Source organism: Bubalus kerabau, chromosome 22, assembly GCF_029407905.1.
Source record: "Bubalus kerabau isolate K-KA32 ecotype Philippines breed swamp buffalo chromosome 22, PCC_UOA_SB_1v2, whole genome shotgun sequence".
Taxonomy (NCBI): domain Eukaryota; kingdom Metazoa; phylum Chordata; class Mammalia; order Artiodactyla; family Bovidae; genus Bubalus; species Bubalus kerabau.
In genome coordinates this window covers 45742724-45768458 of record NC_073645.1, presented here as the reverse complement: position 1 = coordinate 45768458, position 25735 = coordinate 45742724, and the positions used below count along the sequence as shown (strand labels likewise).

Genomic DNA, 25735 nt, shown 5'->3' with positions numbered 1-25735 from the left:
ATACTCTTGCCTGGAGAGTTCCATGGACAGAGGAGCCTGGGACGCTACAGTCCATGGGGTTGCAGAGTCAGACACGACTGAGTGACTAACACTTTCACTTTGGGGCTTACCTCATGGCTTAGGCTATAAAGAATCTACCTGCAATGCAGGAGACCCGGGTTAGAACCCTGGGTCGGGAAGATTCTCTGGAGAAGGGAGTGACAACCCACTCCAGTATTCTTGCCTAGAGAATGCCATGGACAGAGGAGCCAGGTAGGTTACAGTCCATGGGGCCACAAAGAGTCGGACGCGACTGAGTGACTAACACTCTCACCCCACATTGTATGATGTAGACTGTCAGATTATTTAAGCTGGAAGTACCCTACTTTTCTCCAAATGGACCACACTTAATTCTGTTCTTCTCTGAGACCAGTCACACTAACCAAAAAGGAAAATGGCTGAGATGCTTAAGACAGACTCCTTTCTCTGGAGAAAATTCTGGACTCTGGTCATTAAGGGTTGGAGTTTAGAGGTGGTTCCTTTAATCTTCTTTTAAATTTCCATCCTGTTTTCAAGCATTTCCTGTTGTTAGCCACTTCTCATTTAATCACTCCCAAACCTGTGTTCTCCTACAGGTTAGGGGATGCAGGGTCAGGGTGGGGATGGGTGAAAGATTTTTCTTTCTGCTAAAATTGTGAGCCCTTTAGAGATCCACTGGAATTTAAATGTAGAGATTTGTCTGATTCTCTTGACTTGAATGCTCATCAGTATTCTAGGAGTTGCTCTCAGGAATGTCTTTTAAAGGGAGAGGGCTTTATCTGTGGGTAAAGTCACGTTTCTTCAACAGCAGTAGCTTGGCCAGTGAGGGAGGCAGAGTGCTGTCAGTTCATGCCCAGCACTGATAAATCCAACAGTGAAAAGCTGAGCTTTGAAAAGAACAAGGGCAAAGACAGCTCCCTTTACAAAACTGAGTCATTGCTGACTTCCAATGACACTGTTTTCTGCTTGCATTTATTCATCTCCATATCTTTATAAAACTAAATACAAAGTCCTTTTAAGAAAAAGAATTACCTCCCCAAATAATTGCTACGATTTGTGTTTAATTTGGAACTTTTAAACCCTAAATCCTGTGTTATTTTATCTGTTCTTGCCAAGTAAGAATAAACAGTCTTGCTTTGTGGCTGTTACCATCTAAGGTTTTTTTTACACATTTTCTCGTATACCTATCTGGGAGCTAATAAAAATTGTACTGATATAGCTTCAGTTGATGTGCAAGAAGAGATAAAATTGTACGTTTCTGTTATTCAGAGATTTCTTTCCTAATACAATGTGCTGAGGACTGTTTTGTTGTAAGCATCCGATACGATCGTCTGTTTTTTCCCATCTTTGAGTAAAGGTGAGCCCGAGTTCCACTACATCGCCGGGGCCCATGGCAACGAGGTGCTGGGCCGGGAGCTGATGCTTTTGCTGATGCAGTTTCTGTGCCAGGAGTACTTGGCGGGGAACTTGCGCATCGTCCACCTGGTAGAGGAGACTCGGATCCACATACTCCCCTCCCTGAACCCCGACGGCTACGAAAAGGCCTACGAGGGGGTAATGGACGGCTTCCCTCCCCCAGCACAGCAGCCGCCCCCGGCCCCTGCCCACACACGCATGATGCACTGAGCCGGGAGTTGACCTGAATTCCACACCACCAGCTTTCTTTTTCAGTGTCTTTCTGCTGAGACAGGGGAACCCAGAAGGTTTATGAAAGATGCATTGCACTAATTGAGAATTATGGGGACCCTGAGAAGTGGACACACTAACAGAGTGAAGAAAAGGATGCGAAAAATAATATTGTTATATATTCAATGGGGCCAATGGGACAGAATAATAATAACACCTAACATTGATTGAACACTTAATCAAAGCATATTCTAACCTTGATGATTACCTATAAATCCTCTCATTGGTTTTCTGAGGACAGCTGTTTTTATTATCTTGATACATAGTTTATGTTTTATGTTCTGGTTATAATATAGAATTTATAGGTTATAGTTATATATGGAATATATATATATATAGAATTATGTAGAGATTACAGTTAGTATAATGTTGTATTGTATATTCATAATTATATATCACACCATCTGGGAATAAAATGGCAAACTATACTTCAAACAATGGTGCCCATCAAATGCAGATTTACAGATTTTTGCTTGTGTTTATTGGTGCAAATAGTTGGTTAGAGATTTGTGTTGCTAAATCGTGAGCCAGAATTGCAGCTGAATATATTAATATGGCGACTCTTGATTTTTGCAGTGAGAGTCTTAGACTTATTACTACTTGAAGTTTCATTCAACCAGTGTAGAAGAGGTGAATGCAGAGGAGGCAGGAGAGAACTAACCCTTTTCTGAGGACTGCTCTGTGGCAGGATGACTCTGTACATTCCTCTTCGGAGTGGGAATGATAATGACTACATAGAGTGGGAATAATAACAATAATGACTACATTATCCATCACCCACCAAACAGTAACAGATTATTAGCCAAATAGTCTCCCTTGGATGTCATCTTTGTGTCAGAGGGTGTTTGGAGGCTTTGAGGCATACCCCAGATGGAGGCCGAAATGGAGGGGTCTTGTGTGTGAGAGACAGGGGGGTCCAGAGGTCTGTGGGTCCTCACATTCTGAATTGTCTCCCAGGGTTCCGAGCTGGGAGGCTGGTCCCTGGGCCGTTGGACCCATGACGGGATTGATATCAACAACAACTTTCCTGACTTAAACACGCTGCTCTGGGAGGCAGAGGACCGACAGAACATCCCAAGGAAAGTTCCCAATCACTATATCGCCATCCCTGAGTGGTTTCTGTCTGAAAATGCCACGGTGAGTAAAAATACCCCATAATCTGTAGAGCAGAGGAGGCTAAAGCAAACACCCACTGCCGCTGGCAGAGGATGTAACATTTAAGAACAAGACGAAATCATTTCTTCCCTTTCATGTCTTCTCCAAAACTAGGGAAGTGTGCTAGATAATAACTACCTATTAAATTGAAATGTGAGCAGATTCTTCCCAGAAGAGAAATCATTTAATTAGATTTCTTTGCAGTACTTCAAAAAAAAAAAAAAACAAAAACACCTTCACCTGAATTGTGCATATTCATTAATGTCATTATTACCCTTACGTTTGGCAGTGCTTTGAAATTTCAGTGACATTGTCCTTAGACTTCACTGATTGCTTGAGATATCTTATTTTTATTTCATGAGTCCCTGTGGATTTATTACTCATGGTGCTTCTTTGGAAAGAAAAATGCAATTGGATGGGAAATATTTCCCCCACATTTCTTAGGTCTTAGCAAAAAGTATCTTGTAAAATAAATAACCTTCACAAAATTTCCCATGCCTCTTATTGTCTCCTCTGCTCACTGTAAATTCTCTTGTACCCTTAGTCTTTGGCCCGATATGCTCTTTAAAAAGGTCTGCATTGATTGCTGTATACGTGAGTGTTAGGTTTGGCTATACCAACAGAAAAAGTGGCTTAAAGAGGTAGAAATATCAACAACCTCAGATGCACAGACTATACCTCTCTAATGACAGAAAATGAAGAGGAACTAAACAGCCTCTTGATGAAGGTGAAAGAGGAAAGTGAAAAAGCTGGCTTAAAACTCAAAATCAAAGCACTAAGATCATGGCCAGTCCATCCTAAAGGATATCAGTCCTGAATATTCATTGGAAGGACTGATGCTGAAGCTGAAACCCCAATACTTTGGCTACCTGATGCGAAGAGCTGACTCATTGGAAAAGACCCTGATGCTGGGAAGGATTGAAGGTGGGAGGAGAAGGGGACGACAGAGGATGAGATGGCTGGATGGCATCACCGACTCAATGGACAAGAGTTTGAGTAAACTCCGAGAGTTGGGGATAGACAGGGAGGCCTGGCATGCTGCAGTCCATGGTCGCAAAGAGTTGGACATGACTGAGCGACTGAAGTGAACTGAACTGAGGATCATTTCATGGCAATTAGGTGGGGAAAAAGTGGAAACAGTGACAGACTTTATTTTCTTGGACTCCAAAATCATTGCTGATTGTGACTGCAGCCACGAAATTAAAAGACTCTTGCTCCTTGGAAGAAAAGCTATGACAAACCTAGACAGCATATTAAAAAGCAGAGACATCACTTTGCCGACAGAGGTCCATATAGTCAAAGCTATTGCTTTTCCAGTAGTCATGTACAGATGTGAGAATTGGACCATAAAGAAAGCTGAGTGCCGAAGAATTGATGCTTTCAAACTGTGGCACTGGAGAGGACTCTTGAGAGTTGCTTGGACAGCAAGGAGATCAAACCAGTCAATCCTATAGGAAATTGACCCTAAATATTTATTGGAAGGATTTATGCTGAAGCTGAATCTCCAATACTTTGGCCACCTGATGCAGAGAGCCAATATGTTGGAAAAGCCCCTGATGCTGGTAAAGATTGAGGGCAGGAAGAGAAGGGGACGACAGAGGATGAGATAGTTGGATGGCACCACTGACTCAATGGACATGAGTTTGAACGAACTCTGGGAGATAGTGAAGGCCAGAGAAGGTGGGCATCTTACAGTCCATGGAGTCACAACGAGTTAGACATGACACAGTGACTGAACAACAGTAACAACGAGGTAGACTTATTTTTTCTCTTTTCACATAAAGAGCCCTGGAGGCAGATGGTTTAGGGCCAGACAAATAGGATCCCTGTGATCATCAGGAAACCAGAAGTCGTCTTTCTGCTTCCACATGTTAGCAGGTGGACTTCTATTCTCAGGGTCATCATAATCCAAGATGGCAATTTGTCATGCCTTTGGAGGAAGAGGAGAGAAAAGGTTAGGAAAAAATTCCTCCTCTCAGATAAGTCAATGCACTTTAAGAGGCATTCCTAGAATTCCTACGTAATACTTTTGTTTAAATCTTATTGGCCAGAATTTAGTCAAAACATGACATCAGTGCACCAGAGGGAAGGCTGGTGAATGCTACATTTTAGGCAAGCATATTTGCAGTCTCAAAAAGAATCATTAATTGGCTTCTCTTCTTGAGGAATCAAGGGAGAAAGGATGGATAGATAGAGGGCAGCTCTTCTTCTTTCTCAGAGCTCCAGCTCTCGTCACACGTGGGTACCACTTCCTGGAGGAGGGCCAGCCTGGTTGCCTCATTTAGTGTTGCCCCAGATGGTGTCATCTGGTCTCTCAAGAAGCAAATGATGCAGAGAGACAGACCAGCACCGCACGGTACTTAGGATGCCCAAGGACGGCTTATGGGGGATAAAGGGCTTGGACCCTCTGGGTCTTCCGAATCCTTTCTCACGTCCTAATTCCATCCTAGAATTCTTCTTTTTCAAGCTAACATACTAGTGACATCTGGCAAAGCTGAGGATTCAAGGGATGTTATAATTTGGGAACCCTTGGACCAAAATTGGAATATGGTTGCCAGCTTTCTTAGCCTTGAGGTGCTAAGAGAGAATTATTTTAGCACAGTGATGGGAAATCCATGAATTTCAGTCTTTTCGTTAAGATCAGAATTTAGTTTTTGAGCTTGTTCTTTTGAAACACAGGGAGAATTACACAACCCTGCCATCACCAATACCTTTCTCAGTTACGGACAGGTGAGATAGATAAAGTGATGATGATGAAAGTGCTGTCCCTTCAGTCATGTCTGATTCTTTGTGACCCTGTGGACTCTAGCCCACCAGAATCCTCTGTCTATGGGATTCTCCAGGCAAAAATACCGGAGTGGGTAGCCAATCCCTTCTACGAGAGAATCTTCCCAAGCCAGGGAACAAACCCAGGGCTCCTGCAGGTGGATTCCTTACTGTCTGAGCCACCAAGGAAACCCCCTTAGATAGATAAGAAATCAGCAAAGATAGAGATTTGAATAGCAATTAACAGCCTTGATATAGGAAACTGTAAGAATTCTATAAGAAGTAGGAATATTTATTGTTCTGAATAATCCCTGGAGCAATTTTAAAAATTGATGGCACTCTGGGCTATAAAGGAAACCTCAGCAAAGTTCAGAAATGAGAGACAGGCAGACCATGATTCTTTCACCACCATACAATAAAATGAGCAGGCAGTATGAAAAGAACTCTAAGTAGTTAGAAAATTGAAAAAAAAGAAAGAAACTTCTAAGTAGTGGGTCAAAGAAAACTTAACATTGGCAACTAAAATAAGTAGAAATTAATGATAATGAGAACACTAAATATAAAAATTGGTGGTGGTTGTTCATTCTCTCAGTCATGTCCGACTCTTTGCAACCCCGTGGACAGCAGCATGCCAGGCTTCCCTGTCCTTCACCATCTCCCGGAGTTTGCTCAAACTCATATCCATTGAGTCGGTGATGCCATCCAACCATCTCATCCTCTGCTGCCCTCTTCTCCTTTAGCCTTCAATCTTTCCCAGCATCAGGGTCTTTTCCATTGAGTCAGCTGTTCGCATCAGGTGGCCAAAGTATTGGAGCTTCAAAATTGGTGGAGTACAGCAAAAAATGCTTTCAGGAATTTATACCTTTGAATGATTACATGTCAAAAGAAGAAAGATTGAACATCAACTAATGTAAGAAGTAAGCAAAAAGATAACAGAAGAAGCCCCCAAAATGTAGAAAGATTTTGATTAAAAAGAGCAGAAATCAATGACATGATAGAAAAAACCAATAATTTGTCTGCAGAAAGAAGCATTTGATAAAATTTAACATTTGCAATGGTTCCTCAGGGTGAGGAGAACAGTTTTAAATGGCATTTATTATAAAAGATTGGTAATTTCAACTACATCAAAATAAGAAAGCCCATTCATCAGAAGACTTTCAAAACTATCATAAGAGCAGGTTAAAAACTGAAGTGTTATTTGAAAATTATTTAATTGGAAAAGAACTAGAATTTTTAAAAGAATAAAGAAAAATAGATGAGAAAAATAGAAACAACAGAAAAATGGGTAAAAGATATACAGAGGCAATTCATGGAGGAGGAAACATATGGTCAGAAAACAAGGAAAGATGTTCGGTATTACTAGTGCTAAGGAAATGCAGATAGAGAACATTTGACATCCATTGATTGGGAAGATTAACAGTAGCCAAGCATTGGGGAGGATATGGGACAGTGGATCTCTTACTCATTGTGAGAGCTGAAATTAGCACAGTAACTTTGGAAAATAACTTGATTATTTTGTAAAGTGAAATGTGTATATATCTATGACTGCAGCTATACTTCTGGCGATTTAGGCAAGATAAATTTCACCACAGGTATAGGAGATCTGGATTCAATCCTTGGGTTGGGAAGATCCCTTGGAGGAGGGCATGGCAACCCACTCCATTATTCTTGCCTGGAGAATCCCCATGGACAGAGCAGTCCGTGGGTCACAAAGAGTCGGACCTGACTGAGCGATTAAGCACATCTTAGCACAGCCCACCAGAAGACAGCTCAATTAAAAGCAGTGTTGTTCACTATAGCAAAAATGGAAAATTTTCTATGTGTCCAGCATAACAAGAACAGATAAACGATGAAATCTTCATATTGAAGTGGAAAAGACTGAACATTTTAGCTTTATACAACACAGGTTAGTCTTACAAACATAAGAGGAGAAATTTACAGAAGACAATAGTATGTTACCCACCCTTTTTTTAGATCAAAAGAAAATAAAGCCAAGTAATACATACTTAGGCATATGTGCGTGCTTGCTCAGTCGCTCAGTCATGTCCAGCTCTTGGTGACCCCATGGACTATAGCCCACCAGGCTCCTCTGTCCATGAGATTTTCCAGGCAAGAATACTGGAACGGGTCGCCATTTCTCCTCCAGGGAATCTTCCCTGACCCAGGGATCGAACCCTTATGCATACGTGTATGGAGTTAAACAAAAGAGACTCAGAATCATTGTTTAGGGTGTAGTGGTTACCTCTGAGTGAGAAGCAGGAAGATGGGACAGAGGGAATCACAGATGTGTGCAGAAACAGTCAATAAAAGCTGACCATGGGCATGGATGGTAGGTTCACAGGTGTTTATTATATCAAAATATGAAAGAAGAGGACGAAGCATGGATCCATAATGATCCTGCATTGTGAGCTGAATTCTATGCTTCATCCAACCCAAAGCCCTGATGTGTTTAGGAACAAAAGCAAAGCTTAATGAGTCCTTCAGGTTACTTTCATTCCTTAATCAATTTGCTATACAGCAAAGTTAGACCATTTCCAATGTTTATTTCTTTTCCATTATTAGGGTTTTTTTTCCTACTGAAATTATCTTCAGAGATATCAGTAACTTATGACAAATATTTGATTCATTGATCAGTATTTGATCATATCAAGCTTTCCAGTTTTAGCTTCTGTTTCCTGGCTTTCTTCTCTCCTTCCTTCCTTCCCTCCCTGCCATTAACCCTCTTTCCTTCCTTTTTTTCTCTTAACTTTTTAATCATAAAAAGTTCAGCATACAAAACTAGAGAGGGAGCTGTAGAGAATCCCATCCATGTACCCATCTCAATGTCAACGCTTATAAATTCACATTTCATCTACATATTCAGTCACTTTCTCCTCCTCCCCAAGACTATTGAAGAAAATTCCAGACATCGTGTCATTTCATCTGTAAATATTTCATTAGGTATCCTTAAAAGATCTGACTCTCTTTTAAAGCCATAAATTACTATTATTATATCAAAATAAGCTATCTCTTAATATAAAATATCCAATCAGTGTTTGCATTTCTCCTATAATCATTTCCCATCTCTCTCTCTTACAGTCTGTTTTAACTGGGATCTAATTAAAACCCATTCATTTTGATTAGTTTATAAGCCTTTCAACCCTTCTTTAAACTGCACTTTTCTCCTGTATCACTTTCTCCCTTTTTTCTTGCAATTCTGTTGTTGTTTATCTTGTAACAGCTGTAATATAAGCAACTAGATTCTCGTCCAGCGTTTTCTCCTGTCTGGGTGCTGTTAACTGTATTCTCGTGATGTAACGTAACATGGTTCTCTGTGTTTCTTATAAGTTAGCGGTGAGATTCAGATCGCTCGGCCATGTAGACTAGGGAGGGGTTGGTAACGTGGGTCCTGTCCCGCCCAGGCCTGTTCCTGTATGGTGTTTTACTGGAACACAGCCATGTCCATCATCTGGGTATTGTCCAAGGGACCTCACTGCTCCAGGGGTACAGGTGGATATTTGCTACTGGCAGACTCGAGTAGTTGCAACAAGGACTTCAGCGCCCTCAAAGCCTAAACTATTTCCTATCTGGCCCTTAATAGAAAAAGTCTGCTGACCCCTGCACTAGAGGCTTCCTCACACACAGGGTGGATGGATTTTTAGGTGTGTGTTCTTTCATCCAGGAGATAATTGTGTTTGCTTCTCTCTCTATGCTGTTTGTTACCATTCGGTTCAGTTCAGTCACTCGGTTGTATCTGACTCTGCGACCCCATGGACTGCAGCACGCCAGGCTTCCCTGTCCATCACCAATTCCCAGAGCTTACTCAAATTCATGTCCATCGAGTCACTGATGAACATTAATTCATTGACTGACCCATGAATTCAGTGAAGTTGCCAAATGTTGATCTTTTAATTCTGTCATTCCCTCTTGGCATACTAACTGGAGTATTCCTCCAATAAGAAATTTCTCTGGATTTCTCTTTTTATCCATTACTTCCACAGTGGCCAGTTTTCCCTAGACAAATTTTGAGATTGTAAATTTTGCTCCGATGATGCCGTAAAATGACTGCTTTTTCAACTATGTCCCTCTTTGGAAAGCTCAGGAGAGAAGTCAGTTTCCTTCTGCTTTTATTTCTCAAATGTGCTAAAATTGGGCATGTTCACAGGTGGCAGTAGAGACCAGGGCAGTCATAGCCTGGATGGAAAAAATCCCCTTCGTGCTGGGTGGCAACCTGCAGGGGGGCGAGCTGGTGGTGGCCTACCCCTACGACATGGTGAGGTCCCTGTGGAAGACCCAGGAGCATACCCCGACTCCCGACGACCATGTCTTCCGCTGGCTGGCCTACTCCTACGCCTCCACTCACCGCCTCATGACGGACGCCAGGAGGAGGGTGTGCCACACGGAAGACTTCCAGAAGGAGGATGGGACCGTCAATGGGGCTTCCTGGCACACTGTGGCTGGAAGTAAGTCTCTGATGGCTGTACTGTCATAGTGGGGCCCAATGACAATGGACTGCTGGATGGAGGTTGGGGGGGACCCTGTGGTCCAGCTCTCCATCTATCCTTGCTCTCAGCAGAATAACTACTGTAATTAACCATGTATAAGGTGCGAGCACTCTACCTAGACTCTTCTTTCACCTTCACAATAGTCTTCAAGTGGATATGGCTTACTCCCCTTGTTATTAAAGAGGTAACCGGGGCTTTGAGATGGGAAAGGGATCTGTCCAAGCTCCCAAGGAGCAGAACTGGGATCTGTCTGACTCTGTGGTCTACAGTTAGCTGCCGAGCTGTTTGGATGTTACAGGGTCAGAGTTGGTAAGCGTAGTCTTAGGGGAATTATTGGCCAGAAAAGCAAACCCAGTGAAGGGGCAGAGAGCACACTGGTGCTTTGCAGCCAGGGCGCTGTACCCAGAGCCATCCCCGCAGTGGGAGACACCCCGTGCTGCCAGCCCTTGGAAGGGAGGCGGTGGGGGGAGCAGTGAGCCCATGTTCAAGACTTTTTCAAATCGCTCGTTCACTGGAGGCCCCACTGTCCCACCAGGGCGTCTGGTCAAATTCCCATTGCTGTGATGCAGGGAATGCGATGTCCTATCCCCAGCATGCACTGAAGACAGAGAGGAAGCCCAGCAGAGACTTCAGGGATTCTTTCGCAGCAGCCAGAGGACCTCGTGGTCCAAGTTTCAGGATCAGCCCTTTGTTTCCTGGGTCAGGGCTGCTCCCGGCCTAGAGTTCTCAAGTGAGGAGAGTTGAAGACATCACATTCCCTAAGGTGTCTCTGCATTGGGATGGCAAGACCCCAAACGTAATGTTCATTGCTTATTTTCTTGACTTTGTGAAGGTTGGTCAAACTACTCCATGTCAGATGGACCTAGTTCATCACGTAAATGCTGTGTGACTCTGGACAGGTTCTTTTACCTCTCTGAACCCCCGTATTTTCCATTTGTAAAATGGGCTTTGATGTTAATGGCGAAGATAAGGACAATGATGATGGCCACCCTGGGGCTGTTGCGAGGATGGCAGAGATGGTGGATGTGTGTTCTTTGTCTTGCTCGTCAACAGCGCTCTGTTATAAATTCCCATTCCTCCTCTCCCCCCTCTTCTAGGAAAGTGCTCACCATGAAGCCTCTTTTATGAGCATATGCCTGTTCTCTGTTTTACTCTACTGATTCACTTTAATATTATTTTTCCTTTGCTAGAGATTCAGCCTTCACAAACTTTTCAGGTATGTTTCCACTCTGGGGGAAAATTTTTTTAAAAGAGTAGGCATATTTGTTCCCTTGGCCATTTAAAAAAAAATAAAACATGCAGAAAGCTTGCCATTTCTTTCTTGGTTACAAACCAAGCAGAGTTGTTTTATTTTTTTCTCCATCATGGCTTTGCTGTGTTCAAAGTAAAAAAAAAAACAAAACAAACAAAAAAAAACCCTAATTATTGACTATCAATACCCCAGCCCTGTTTATCAAGAAAAATATCCTAATAGCAAAAAGCATGCTTGCTTGTTCAGTTCTAGTCCTAAAACCTACGATAATCTTTATGAGAAGCATCTGCTTAGTTTTTGTGGCCACTGTGACTGAATTAGGTTCGGACACTGCGGAATTTGTCAGCAGCAGGTCAATAGCACCGTTCTGAGAAGTCGGTTGCTATCTAATCACACTGGCAGCATTTGATTTGTTTCTATCCATTATATTTTCCATTATGCCGCGGACTTTTGTGGCAGAGCCATGTGGGGGCTCGAGCCTTTTTAATCATTCTTCCTGCAGGCGGTGTGATGAAGCCTGCAGATTCATTTCTTTGCAGACTAATGAGATGCGATTTCTAATTTCCTTTCCTCCCCCCGCCCCTCCACTCCTTCTTTGTGTTCGGGTCTTGCTGGCTCATTAGCGGTGACCAACAGGTCTTAGCTAGTGGGAGTGGGCCGCTGGGAGCAGGGTCCAGTCCCGCTCAAAAGGCACATCGTTTGCCGTGTGTATGTTTTGGCTCCAAAGAGATCTGAGCCCTTCTTTGTGTCAGCTGCCGTCCGGCGTCCTCTCCCCGACGAGGGAGGCAGACGTGACAGCTCTGGGCACACGGCGCTCTAAGGAATGTGCTGCCCTGTGTTCCTGTATTGAAGCCATGTCAAGAGCAGGATGCCAGGCCCAGGGAGAACACAGAGGAGGTCTCGCCATACCCAGCCAGGACCCGAGGCTTGGGAAGTGCTATGTGGGTCGCCCCACACCTTCTGCTCACACGTTTCACTTTCAAAGCCATTTCTTACCCAGGATTCTCCGCTGCACCACATTCACTAAAGGACTGGAATTTGGTGTTAACCATAGCTTGGCTCAGGCTTTTCCACCGTTCTTCTGGTTTCTCATCATTTTGCCAATTCTTCAAGCACTTCCAGTGCTGTTGAAGATACACACTTATTGCAAAGGGGCATCCCAGGTGGTACAAGTGTAAAGAACCCACCTGCCATTGGAGGAGACATCAGAGACGTGGGTTCGATCCTGGGTTGAGAAGATCCCCTGGAGGAGGGCATGGCAGCCCACTCCAGTATTCTTGCCTGGAGAATCCCCATGGACAGAGGAGGCCTGCAGGTGGGCTACGGTTCATAGGGTTGCAAAGAACTGGACACAAGTAAAGTGACTTAACATGCCTACATGCATGCACGCACTTACTGCAAAATGGCAGGCCCACCTCAGAGTTTTAAATAGCACATTTATTTATTTTAGTACTAACAAGGTCTGAAGGTTGGGATAATGAGAAGTGTGTGTGTGTGCTTGGAGCAGTCCTGCAATCCAGGAGGGCCTGCCTGTCATGCTGCTCTGCGTGCACGGTCCGCAGGCCTCCCTGCTCTGGCTGTGATTCCACACCTCAGGTTCCACTGAACGAGCTGGCCTGGCATTTGGACCAACCTCTTGCAGCCAGACCAGGCCCTGCGAGGGATCTTCCATGAACTTGACATTGTTCCAGCCTGCTTATCCCCCTGCTGTCACTTTCCATATTTTATCACAAATGTGATCAAAGGTCCGTGGCTGCTGACACGTGAATGGTTCAAATCTGGAATCTGGGAGAGAGAGGCCGTATGTTTTGCACCATTTTATTTGTGGCTTGACTGATTAGGCAGCAGGTTGATACAGAATTGCTCTTAACACCCAAAGCCGTGATTTTTAAATAGACTTTTGTGCTTCAGGATGCTCCACTGAGCACTTGGAGGAGGGAGGGGAGATGGGACAGGTGAGGCTGGTGGAAGCCCAGGAGGACCTTTTACCCCCAGTCAGCAGATGAACCAGCCCTGCCGACTCCTGCTGTCTGTGGCCTTGACTCTCAGAACCCAGGGAAGGCTTGGTGGAGGCACCTTCTGCGGGGGGAGTCCACCTGGCTGTCACTTGGGACACAGTAGCACTGTGTTCTTGCTAATCACCCTGCTGCTCAAAACTGAAAATGTTGGGTAGGCATGCCCTGAACTTCATGCCACCTGACATTCATTTGTTCATTTTGCAAATGTTGGGTACTGTAATGGGATGGGGCCCCCAAAGATATGTCCACTTCCTCATCTCTGGTACTTGTGTGTGTGACCTTATTTGGAAAATGGGTCTTTGTAGGTGTCATTAAGGATCTCAAGATGAGGTCATCATGGGTTACCCAGATGGACCCTAAAATCAGTGACAGATGTCCTTGTAAGGGGTAGACAAGGAGAAGACCCAGACACTGCGAAGACCCCGTGAAGACAGAGCCAGAGCTGGGAGTGGTGCAGCCGCAAGCCAAGGAACACCAAGGGCCGTCGGGAACTGAAAGAAACAGGGAAGAGCCTTTGGAGGGAGTGTGGCCTTGCCAGCACCTTGATTCTGGGCTTCTGGCCCCTAGAACTATGAGAGGATACGTTTCTGTTGCTTTAGACCACCCAGTTGGTGTGATCCTTGATACCAGCAACCCTAAGAAATGAACACAGGGACCAAGTCCTGTTGTAGGCATGTCAGGATGCAAGAGGCTGTCTGCTCTCCAGCCGGGTGGTGAGGGCATTTGTCCTACAGTCCCTGAGCAGTGATAAGCAAGTTCTAGGCAGGCATTACACACACCTGGGTTCAAACCCCAACTCTGTCCAGATGCGTGATTCTGGATACATTCCTTAATGCATTCCTGGACCAGTCTCTGCCTCAGTTCTCTTATTTGTGAAATTGGGCTACAACTACCTACCTCTCTGCTGGTTTGTGGTGAAGCGAAAGTGAGCTTGGCTGCAGAGCGCTAAAGACAGGTTCTGGCTTCTGTAGGAACTCAATAAAGGGTGAGATGGATAGCTGTGTTTATGAGTTAGAATGGACAACTACAGGGGTCATTCCACAGTCACAGAGCTGTTGGTGAGAGCAGCATAACGACTGAGCTAAATTTAAACACTAAAAATGCACATTATTAATGAGACCTTAAAAAAAGGCAAAGTAAAAAGCCACAGGAACAAAAGAAAAAGAGACAAGAATTTAACAAAATGAAAAAAGTGGGGCTTCTCTGATGGCTCAGTGGTAAAGAATCCATCTGCCAATCTAGGAGACACAAGTTTGATCCTTGATCCAGGAATATCCACTTGCCATGAAGCAGCTATGCCCATGGGCCACAGCTATAGAGCCTGTGCTCTGGAGCCTGGGAGCCACAACTACTGAAGCCCTTGGGCCCTGGAGCCCGTGCTCGGCAACAAGAGAAGCCACTGCAGTGAGAAGCCCGCGCATCACACCTGGAGAGTAGCCCCTGCTCGCTGCAACTAGAGAAAAGCCCGCACAGCAACAAAGATCCAGCACAGCCAAAAAATAAAGAAATAAAATGATCACAACAAAGTTAAACAAGAAAAAGAAGTGATACCGCTATCCTAAAAATAGTATTAAACTAAGTTCAATAAAATGAAAGTGATTTTATCTAGAAGACACTTCTTTCAGTCCCCCTTTTCTCAGAGATGTTCTGCACATGCCTGTCTTCCCCATAAAGATGTTCCAGCTGCATCTTGTCTCTCTATCTGAACACCCGCCCCACCCCCTTTCTGTTCCCCAGCAGTTGCTCTAATTAATGTTTTGTGTAGAGTAGATACTGGATGCCTCCTCGTTCAAATGAAGTCCTCGGAGTCGTGTGCTCTTGCTGTCTCTCGTGCCCCTCTGAGCACTATGAAGCTAAAATGTTACTTGGTTGGCTTGGCAGGTCTCAACGATTTCAGCTACCTTCACACAAACTGCTTCGAGCTGTCCATCTACGTGGGCTGTGATAAATACCCACACGAGAGCGAGCTGCCCGAGGAGTGGGAGAACAATCGGGAATCCTTGATCGTGTTCATGGAACAGGTATGACGCGGGCACTCGGCAGGGATGGGGGCTCGCTAGGGAGCAAAGCCCTCGAGATGGCCGAAAGCCTGAGATCAAAATTAATACCATCATCCTGGGCTGGTGACTCCAGTGTCGGAAGGAGCTGTTGTCTCTGAGCTGTGTCAATGTCAGTCGCTCCCACTGGTTCTTGGTGAGTGAGACTCCAGATCGCTGCTCCGTTGGGAGGGGTGATTTGTGTCCAGCCAGCATGCCCAGGCTTCCTGTATTCATCTACTAGGTCTAACATAACGAAACACACAGGCTGGGAAACAGGAGAAGGCTGGAAGTCCAAAATGAGTGTGTCAGCAGGCTGGTTTCATTCTGAAGCCTCTCTTCTTGGCTTGTGGATGGCCACCTTCTCACTGTCCTCACATGCTCTTTACTCTGTGCGTACACTCCTGGCGTCCCTACGTGTCCAGGTTTCCTCCTCTTTTAAAGACATCAGTCAGACGATAAAGCCCACTCTTCTGGTGTCATCAATTCTTTAAAGATGCTATCTCCAAAAGCAGTCACCGTCTAAGGTACTGGAGGGGTGGGGACTTCAACATATGGATTTGTGGGGGGACACAGTTCAACCCATAACATCAGCTCAGAGGCTGAGGACTAGCTGCTGCAGGTAGCCGGGTGCCACCTGGGAACAGTTCTAAATCATACCAGCTAGGTTCTGCTTGGAGCTGGTGAGCATCTGCTTGTGGCCAGTGAGGAAGCCTTGCTGTGTATGCTAGGACCTTCCCACACCTTTCTTTTCTTCTGTTCTCAGTGACACACCTGTCTCAGTATTGGGCAAACTGGCTTTCGTTTGGTACTAAAACTAGCCAAGTAGCATCCATTCCCCAGTAAGGAATAGACTCACAGAAACCAGAGAGATAAAAATGAATGTTGAACTTCAGATGATTCTACCATGACTCCCATTTATGAGGAAGTAAGATGCTGAGGCTGTATTGGGAGGTTGCCCTTCTTCCATGGGTGGCTGTAGATGAGTCAGAAGCATCATCTTAGCCAAGGGCTTGGGCTGCCAGCTTCCTGATACCTGCACCTCCACATGGGTGGCAGAGGTTGGCACCAGGTTTTAGCAGTAGCATTCACATCTGATCCATGAGTCCTGGGAGGGTCAGTGCAGCCCACAGTACACATTCATGGTAGAGAAGGCTGTGAACCTGTTCTCCCGTCTTAGGAAGCCATGAGCACACTTTCCATCCTCACTCTGGAATTCTGTGGGGGAAGGCTCTTTTTTCATTTTATATACACAGACAAAGAAGACCCTAGTCATTCTAACATGATGATCCCAGTTTAGCCAAAGAACTTCCTATGAATAAAATGCCCAGGTTTAGCAGTGCGTGTAAAGAGTGTCATTGGAAGTGATGGTATGTCACCTTGGATCTTCAGGTGGGGAAACCCAATCAGTGTGCGTCACATGACTCAGCTCATCAACGGGAGGGCCCTGGGGACTGAACTATACTTTACAGGAGCCTCTTTGAGTCTTTCCTCTCCTGTTTGATTCTTAGAGTCTATTTCTTAAGTCTGTAGAGTCCAGGAAAGTCAAAATAAATATGCCTGTAAAAATTAAATCCCATTTTTTACAGGATGTGTTTTTTATGAACCATCTCAGATCCTAATATTTTCTCAACCTCTGGAACATTTTAACTCCAGTGGAAGACTTTCCAGTAGAAAGGAATACAGAAATTTACACACCAAATCCACACAGAGTTGGGGAGCTTTCAAGCCAGATGTGGCTCTGAGGGGGTTCTGGGTAGCCCTGGCTGGCAGTAGGTTTATAGGCACGTTTGCTGTTCCGCATGGTCTGTGAGCCCCTCTGTTTCCTCATGTTCACCGAGTAGGTCCATCGGGGCATCAAAGGCCTGGTGAGGGATTCGCATGGAAAAGGAATTCCAAATGCTGTTATCTCCGTGGAAGGCGTTAACCATGACATCCGGACAGGTAACTGCGAGTGTCTGTGAACCGTTTCTTAGGAGCAAATACCCTTATTCTTGAAGCGTTTGACTTGAGTTAGAACCACAAGGTGAGGTCCAGAAACTTCCTCCTCTGCTCTACCTTTTCCTCTCTTTCCTCCAACTTTCCATGGGAGACCCTGGAAGCCAGGTGTTCAGCCTATGCTTTCTGCCTTCTCTCTGTCCCTTACTCAGGTGGAAGCCAGATGCTCCAAGAGGCTGGAGGACCCACTGAAGGTTCAGGAGGCGGGTGGGGCTTGGGTTGAGGTGTGTGAGCAGCTGCGTGCTGTGTCCCTGCTGGTTCCAGAGTTCTCGAGCTGGCGGGAGGGCAGCCTGCAGACACTGGGCACCTGCCCACTGGCTGCCTTCTTCTCTGCTGATCAGAGAGTGAGGTGAAAACACGCCCAGGCTTTCCCTTATGCCCCAGGACTCCCATCACCTGGGATGGCACTTGGTGTGTTCAGGGGGAAATATGAAACAGAGACCTTGACTTTCTATGGACAACGTTGGTGCCATGAGGCAGTGACAGATGTGGTGGCAGAGAATTGCTTGGATGCCTGACTCAGATTGTCAGCAAGGGTTCTGCTGGAGATGGTTGCCCACAGGCATGATCAAACCGACACGCAGAGGTTTTTGTAGGGGGTGGGGGCGACTTTAGAGGGCGCTGAGTCTGCAAGGCAGATGCTTTGCTGTCAGCGGCAGTGAGCAGGGCACCGGGTCCTGCATTGGCTTCCCGTGGTTGCCATGACAAATGGTGAGGCTTAAATAAACAGAAATGTATTCTCTTTCTGTTACGGAGGCCAGGAGTCTGCAGTCCTGGTGTCGGTGGGGCTGTGCTTCCCTGGAGCCTCGGGAGTGTTTCCCCTTGGCTCTTCCATCTCCTGGTGGCTTTAGGTAATCCTGCGCTTCCTTGGCTGCGTCACTCCAGTCTCTGCCTCCGTTTCCTCCTGGCTCCTCCTCCTCTGTCTCTTCTGAGGACAGATTGTTGGATTTAGGACCCACTCGTGTAATCCAGGCTGATCTCATCTCAAGAGCCTGAATTACATGTGCAAAAACCGCTTTTCCAAATAAGATCAATTCACAGGTCCTGGGTAGTAGGATGTAGGCCATTGGGAGGGTAGGGGGTGGGGCGGGCGGCATCACCGGACCCAGGGCAGGTCCTGCCCAGGTGTAGGGAATGGATGCACCATCAGCAAGAGGAAGGAAATGATTGTCATAAAAAAAAAAAAAAGACTTCTTCAGTCGCAAACACCCTTGAACTGGAGAAGTGAGACTTGCCACGGACTTACCCTGGCCTGTGCCTGGGGTCTGGGAGCTTACCCTGGGCCCAGGCAGCCAGCCACCCTGGCCACAATGTGGCGTTTCCCAGACACACAGCAAGAGGCTGAACTGGGACTGAACCGGGGATTGAGACTCTCCATGGTGGGCCCTTCCCTTGTCCATGCTGTTCCTCCCTAAGGAGAGAAGGGGCCTTTTCCCCACTAGCTGATCACATGCATGGAGACACTGTCCTCCCCGAAGTGATCCTATTTGACCTGCGAGGAAGCAGAGGCTCTGGGCAGGGAGAGGCTGGGATTCAGTACATGTAAAGAGTGTCACCCTGGCCCAGGTGTTCTTCGATGCCAGGCTGCCCGCTCACATGCCTGTCATACAGGGACAAATATCGTGTCAATGGGTGACATGCATCTGAAATGCCATGAAGCAGTGGTCTATGGTGTGATGCCCTGAATCACCTTCTCTCAAGGTAGTTAACCTGTTTCTTCACTCAGCCATTATTTCCTGAGCATCACACCACTTGTCCCCCAGGATCTTATAGCTACTGACCACGAGGCCGCACACTGGGTTGCATGGCATTTGGTACATAGGAGCCCCATTGAACTGAACTGAACTGAACTGAGCCCCACATAGATGGGCACACACTGATCCATTCATTCATTCACTTATTCATTCATTCATTCAACAGATGCAGATTGTAAACTTGTCATGGGCCAGACATACAAGGGACGGGTGATCTTTATGGATCAAATGGGCTGTCTAATCTGGTTCTGCCCAGGACTTGTATTTTAAACATTATTAATGAGCTCCGAAAAAAGAGTGATTCGTTAAAGAGCCTGGAACGTTCCTTGGACCATTAGCGCCTTGTAGGCAATGTGAGAGAAGCAGAGTTTTAAACAGAGTGGGAGATAAAATGCCCGCGGGGCCCCACAAGACGGCAGAGAGAACTCTGCCTGATGAGCTCGGAATTTCAAGCCCCTGTCATCAAGGAGAGTTTCGATGAGCTAATGGGAAACTCAGCTCGCCCTCCCTTTATTCCCCCAAAATAATCTCCCAGCACCTTCTCATTACAGAGGAATCCCATGTGTCACGGACGGTTCTTCATCGTGTTGGTTTCAGGGTCCTCCCGTATATCACATACGCTCTGAATCTGCCTTGATTTCTGTCTGAGGCTTATGTGATCTGACAAGTTTTATTCCAGGAGGGATTTTGCATAAAATAAGCAGCCGTATGAAATGGAATTCCACAGGGAGTGAAGTTAGTAAGGATGCTTTCTGAATGCATGCAAATGTGCTGGCCCAACACCAGGCTCAGAATGCCACGTGACTATCTTTTGTTCGGGAGACACTAACCCAACCTGCTAACGAATGGCCCTCCATTAGGACCTGGCTTGTCCCTTCCATCCACCCATGCCGGGCAGTGCCAGCTGGGTGCCAACCTCCCCGTGCAGCCCCACAGAATGCTCCCCCCAAGCACATACCTGGTGGGGCACCACAATAAGAAGGCTGGCACACCAAAGACAGGTGGATCGAGGAGGGTGTGAGGAGGGAGCCTGCTGCTGTTGCTGGGAGAAAAAGAATTCCAAAGCCATCTTATAAATCTGAATTAGTAGTGCTGACAAGCGTGTGTTATTTGTGGATTTCTTTCGCTCCTCTGGCTCCCTGAGCACCTCCCTTGGTGAGAACCTGGGCTGCCCCTTCCCTGGGGGGTTTCAAACTGCCCTCCCGTGTGTCCTCGAGGTAGACACTCCCACTGAGAGGTCTCACCTCCAGGGCCTCCATCAGGGTAGGTAGCCGTTGGCAGGAGGCTGGTTCCTGATCTTAACTAACCCACCCCTGCGTTTGTGGGGAGAAAGTACCCACAGTAGTTGAGGGGTAAGGTATTCAACTTCTTGCAGGAACAGGACATTTGAGTTCACGTTTGCATGACTGTTTGTCTTCATCCCGCTCAATCCAGCTGGCATGCTTGGAGGACGCACTGTTGAAACCCAGGGTTAAGTGGGAAAGAGGAAGCACAGGTCATATGGAGCCCAGGGCTCAGCACGGGGCCAGGACAGGACAGGGAAGCTACTCACACTCCGGTCATGAGGTCTGGAGGAGCAGAGGCGCCCCTGGAAGGTGTGTCTGGGAGCTGAGAGCTTGGAGGAATGTCTCAGGGGATGCCTGCCCTGCCCAGGAGGTCGGGGTCATCTGATTAACTGGACAAAGATGGCCAGATGTGGCTCTTGGTCTCTTAAAAACCATGAAGTGACATTTTATGTAGTTGAGAACCTTGCATTTTCGCTGGAGGAAGATGCAGGTGCTGAGAAAGACAGGGAGCCACGCGCCTGTGTTATATGCCTGGGGCTCTCACATTGAGGCCTGTTTACCAGGTAGCGGACTCTGCGAGCGTGTGGCGAACAATTGCCTGCATATTTCATTTTTCACAACATCTTGTGCTTTCGTGAGCTCACTGCATGCATTGCATGGGATGTCTCAGATAAACAGAGATTTGTGATGTCAGTTTAAACGTGGTGCTTTAGAGTGTTATGTGTGTGTGTGTGTGTAAGATACATATTCACTCACACAGAGAGTTCTTGTCCATCCATTAGAGGACTTCTGGACTCATTCAGACGAGTAAACCTTGCCCAGGCCTACATAGCACTTGATCAAATCTGGCCTTTTCTCTTTAGACTGGACAGGCCAGATTTTCCTAACAGAGAGAACAAACCTGGCCCTGGAAGACCAGCTGATCACTAGCTGTGTGACCTTGTACAGATGTGACACTTCCCTGGGTGTCCAGTTACTCCTGTAGAAATGGAGGTTGTCACATAGCGTACCACGAGCTTGACTGGGTCGGTCTGGTGGATTGGTACCTGTCTCATCCTTCTGTGCGCTGCGTCAGAGTTGACATTTCTATTTTGGTCCATCGGACACTACTGAAGCGACTTAGCAGCAGTAGCAGCAAAGTTATGGCTTTTCCAGTAGTCATGTATGGATGTGAGAGTTTGGCCATAAAGAAAGCTGAGCACCGAAGAATTGATGCTTTTGAACTGTGGTGTTGGAGAAGACTCTTGAGAGCCCCTTGGACTGCAAGGAGATCCAACCGGTCAATCCTCAAGGAAATCAGTCCTGAATATTCATTGGAAGGACTGAAGCTGAAGCTCTAATACTTTGGCCACCCCATGCAAAGAACTGACTCACTGGAAAATACCCTGATGCTGGGAAAGATTGAAGGCAGGAGGAGAAGGGGCTGACAGAGGATGAAGTGGTTGGTTGGATGGCATCACTGACTTGATGGACATGAGTTTGAGCAGGCTCTGGGAGCCGATGATGGACAGGGAACCCTGGTGTGCTGCAGTCCATGGGGTTGCAAAGAGTCAGACACGACTGAGCAACTGAGCTGAACTGAACTTTCTATCTCGAAGCCTCCTTAATGTCAGGGGTCCTAGTGATCTCAGCAGGTGTGGGTCCCCTGGGGAGGAGTGGCCTTGGCCTCAGACCCTGCTTTATTCAACAAGAATCTAGCCCTGAGCTGAGGATGGACATGGGTCCAGTTAGATCCCTGTTGGATGCCTGATCAATGGTGTCACTGAGAGGGGCTGGGGAGGAGGCAGGGGACACTGCCTGAAACGTGTACCTGCCCCTGAAGCTCCAGTTCTTCATGGAAGACCATGGAATGAGGTGCAGACACCTGGGACCTCCTTCCAGGTCACTTGGCCCAAGTCCTCTGTAGCCTTTTCCTTCTCTTTTTCAGAAGTGAAGAGCCCCACCCTCATACTACTCTTCTATATTTATAGCCATGCTAAGGGAAGCCAGGAAACCAGGCACAGATGGCTTTTCAAGATGGCATTCTGTGGCAAGGGCATACGGTTTAGAAGTTCAAGTTCATAATGAATGGTGTGTATTGTCAGAGAGAAAGGAATGTTAGCAATCATGTCTCCATCTCTGCTCATGCGTATTAACACTGCAGGGAGCCTACACCCCAGTCCCCTTCCTGTTAAAACCATTAAGGTAACGTCCCAAAAGGAAAACATCTCGGCGTCCAAAACGTACTAAGAATTTGCATTTGCCGGGGCTCGAATTCCACACTGCCTGCCTCCAAGTCTCTCCCTGGCCAGGAGACTGGTGTTGGAATAACAGGGCTGGTTGGTATCTGTGTTAGAAAGGGACTGCTCTCAATTCTCCTGTTTTCTTTTCACAGCCAGCGATGGGGATTACTGGCGCCTCCTCAACCCTGGAGAGTATGTGGTCACAGCCAAGGCAGAAGGTTTCACCTCGTCCACTAAGAACTGCATGGTTGGCTATGACATGGGGGCCACGCAGTGCGACTTCACGCTCAGCAAAACCAACCTGGCCAGGATCAGAGAGATCATGGAGAAGTTCAGAAAGCAGCCCGTCAGCCTGCCAGCCAGGCGGTTGAAGCTGCAGGGGCGGAAGAGAAGACAGCGCGGGTGACCTCCCAACTCTTGAGTCATGCCCTGGACCCCTGCAAATTAAACCGCCTTGGTTGTAGCTCCATAGAGGACTCACTCCTTGTTTTCTCTGTAATTCATGAAGGCCTGGGAGTATGTGTGCCTGCAAGGCTGGTCCCCAGCAGGGGACTTAGGATAGTTTCTTTGTTCCCATTTATCCAAATAACTTGGGCAAAGCAGCAGAGGAAGGCTGGTAGAGGTGAAATAATTCAACAAGCCAACCTGAGACTCTGAGAGAGAGAGAGGGAGGAGCTTGCCTGTTGAGGGTCTCCAGGCTGTACAGGAAAGGAAACCGGTGCTTCTCCTGTCTGCGTGACAGTAAGAATTCCTGGTGCATTTGCAATTTGCACAGTGAAAGTGGCAGCATTCCCAGGGCTCTGCTGTCCCAAATGTTACCAGCTGAGATGCTCACAAGCATTCTAAGAACCCACCCTCTCTGGCCCCAGGACATTCTGAGCTGCTGCAGATGAATCCTGCACTCTGTTGACAATAGAGACATTACCAAGTGAGCTTCAGTCTGCCTCTTGATTTAGCTTAGTTCCCCTTTCAACAAAGGATCATGCTCATAAAAGGAGAAAAAGGCTGAAATAATTCAAGAGTGAATGTGGGCAGCAGGCGTGCATTGGGTCGAGTGGTGTGCAATGGGGCCCACACAGAACCCCCAAAACTTCCCGCTGCTGCAGTCGAGGGCTCCCTAAACAGGGACAGAAGGAGGCGCCAGCCTCCCTAAGGAACCAGAGCAGTTAGCCTGGCTCTCTGACCTGCTGGGACTTGAAAAGAGCAAAAGAGGCTGACCGCCAGCCCTCCCTGTTCAAAAAGTCCTCCTTTCCTGGAAGCGAGTACTCCTAAGCTGGCCTGACATCACCCTGGCAGTTATTTTTGGTATGTGGGATGCTGGGCCATCCAGATTAGACTCCATTTGATGAAAAGCTCTTAGAATTATCAGGGAGCATTGGTGTGGGAGGGGTTATTGAATCTCCATGCAAGAGCACAGTTCGTCTCGCTTTTTATTAATGTTGCTGCCTCACTGACCTGGGAAGAAGAGAAAAATAAAGCAAATGGTGAGATCCTTCTAGTCGTGTGGTTTTCTTGGGTAGACTCGCAGCCACCCAGACGCCATGCCCACCTCCTGTCTCTGCAGTTGGTCACCCTGGAGAAGGCGCCTGTTCTAGAGGGGCAGCTTGTACCCGGATCAAGGTCAGTAAAGGTGCGGCCAGCTCTGTGTCCCCTCCCTCCTACCCCAGGGTGGGGATGGGGGCGCCTGTGCTGGGGTGAAGTTATCCTGACACTTGGGACCCACTAGTAAGTCCTGGAGATGCCAGGGAGTGCCTTCCCAGAAAAGAGTCTCATGTCACTTTCTGAGAATCTACACAAGAGATCGGCAGCCTTATAAAGGATTAGATCATAAATATTTTAGGTTTTGCAGGCCATAAAGTCTCTGTCACAAGTACTCAGCTCTGCTATTCTAGCACAAAAGCAGACATACACCATACATAAATCAAGCAGGTGTGGCCTTGTTCCAGTAAAGCTTCATTGAAACATGTGGCAGAGACTTCCCTGGAGGTCCAGTAAGGTTAGGACACTATGCTTTCACTGCAGTGGACCAGGTTCAATCCCTGGTGGGGGAACTAAGATCCAACAAGGAGGCCAAAAATAAACACATGTTGCAGCTGGGTTTGACCGCAGTCTGGGGCATTGTTAGCTGACCCCTGCTGTTCACTAGAACCTTCTGCGGTGATGGAGATGTCTGATTCTGTGGTACCTAACACAGCAGCCAATAGCCACACGTGGCCTTTGAGCACTTGGAATGTGACTTGTACAACTTGGGGAAAGCATTTCTAGTTATATAATTTGAATGAATTTAACTTTCTATAGTCATATAGCTGTTCACCACGTAGCTGTCCAAGAAGCCTGTTGTAGGAAAACCCTGGCAGCGTTAGTTGTGACAGGTGACACTAGAAAACCCTTGAAATGATCAACCGGCCCTGCAGTTCAGAAGGATTAGCATTCCAAGGGCATCGGCAGACGGTGGATCGGCAGATCCCTGCTGCATCCTGCTGGGAAGCCTGGTCCCTGCACTTGGCACTGAGATGCCTCTCATTGCCAGTGTCTATCTCTCTCACCCATGAGGCTGTGGTTCACCATCTGCCACGTTCAGCAATTCTCAGCCCTCTGCAAGCGTATCTTCAGACTTAGCCCATCCACAGGTGTCGGATTTGCAGGCTGGAGCTGTGGCTTCCAGGCCTGGCACCACCCTTTGGTGTGTGATCTTGGGTGGGGCAGCCTCTCTGTTCTCTCCTCTGCTCCTGTGGAGTAAGCCCATGGGCTTGAGGACTGTGAAGGCCTGTGGGGCTCTGATGTCCCCTGATCTCTGGGGGAGAGGTGATATTCCAGATCCTGATGCTCTGGTCTATTAGAGCTGCTCCTCTACTCAGCCACTTTGGTGGGCTCCCCGTTGGTTCTGTAATAATTCAGCGGCTTCTCCTTGCTGAGCCAAGCCCAGACCATATTCCTTCACCTAGCTCCTGGGGCTTCTTTCCTACCGGACTTCTCTCCTGCTTTCCAGCCAGAATTACCCCTCCTGGATCTTCCTGAGAGGTGGCCTTGGGCCTCTGCATCCCTGTCTCTCCCCACAGC

The 25735-nt window shown here is 46.9% G+C and overlaps 1 protein-coding gene across 1 annotated transcript in view; it reads left to right on the top strand.

Moving 5' to 3' along the window:
* CPXM2 (carboxypeptidase X, M14 family member 2) overlaps positions 1–24159 on the top strand; it is a 132911-nt gene extending 108752 nt beyond the window's left edge. Inside the window, exons 9-14 of the mRNA XM_055560145.1 lie at positions 1376–1572; positions 2662–2841; positions 9770–10067; positions 15261–15400; positions 17260–17359; positions 22828–24159. Of these exons, the coding sequence (XP_055416120.1) occupies positions 1376–1572; positions 2662–2841; positions 9770–10067; positions 15261–15400; positions 17260–17359; positions 22828–23081 (1169 nt within the window). The 3' untranslated portion in view covers positions 23082–24159. The remainder of the gene's footprint in view (positions 1–1375; positions 1573–2661; positions 2842–9769; positions 10068–15260; positions 15401–17259; positions 17360–22827) is intronic.
* The last annotated feature ends 1576 nt before the right edge of the window (positions 24160–25735 follow it).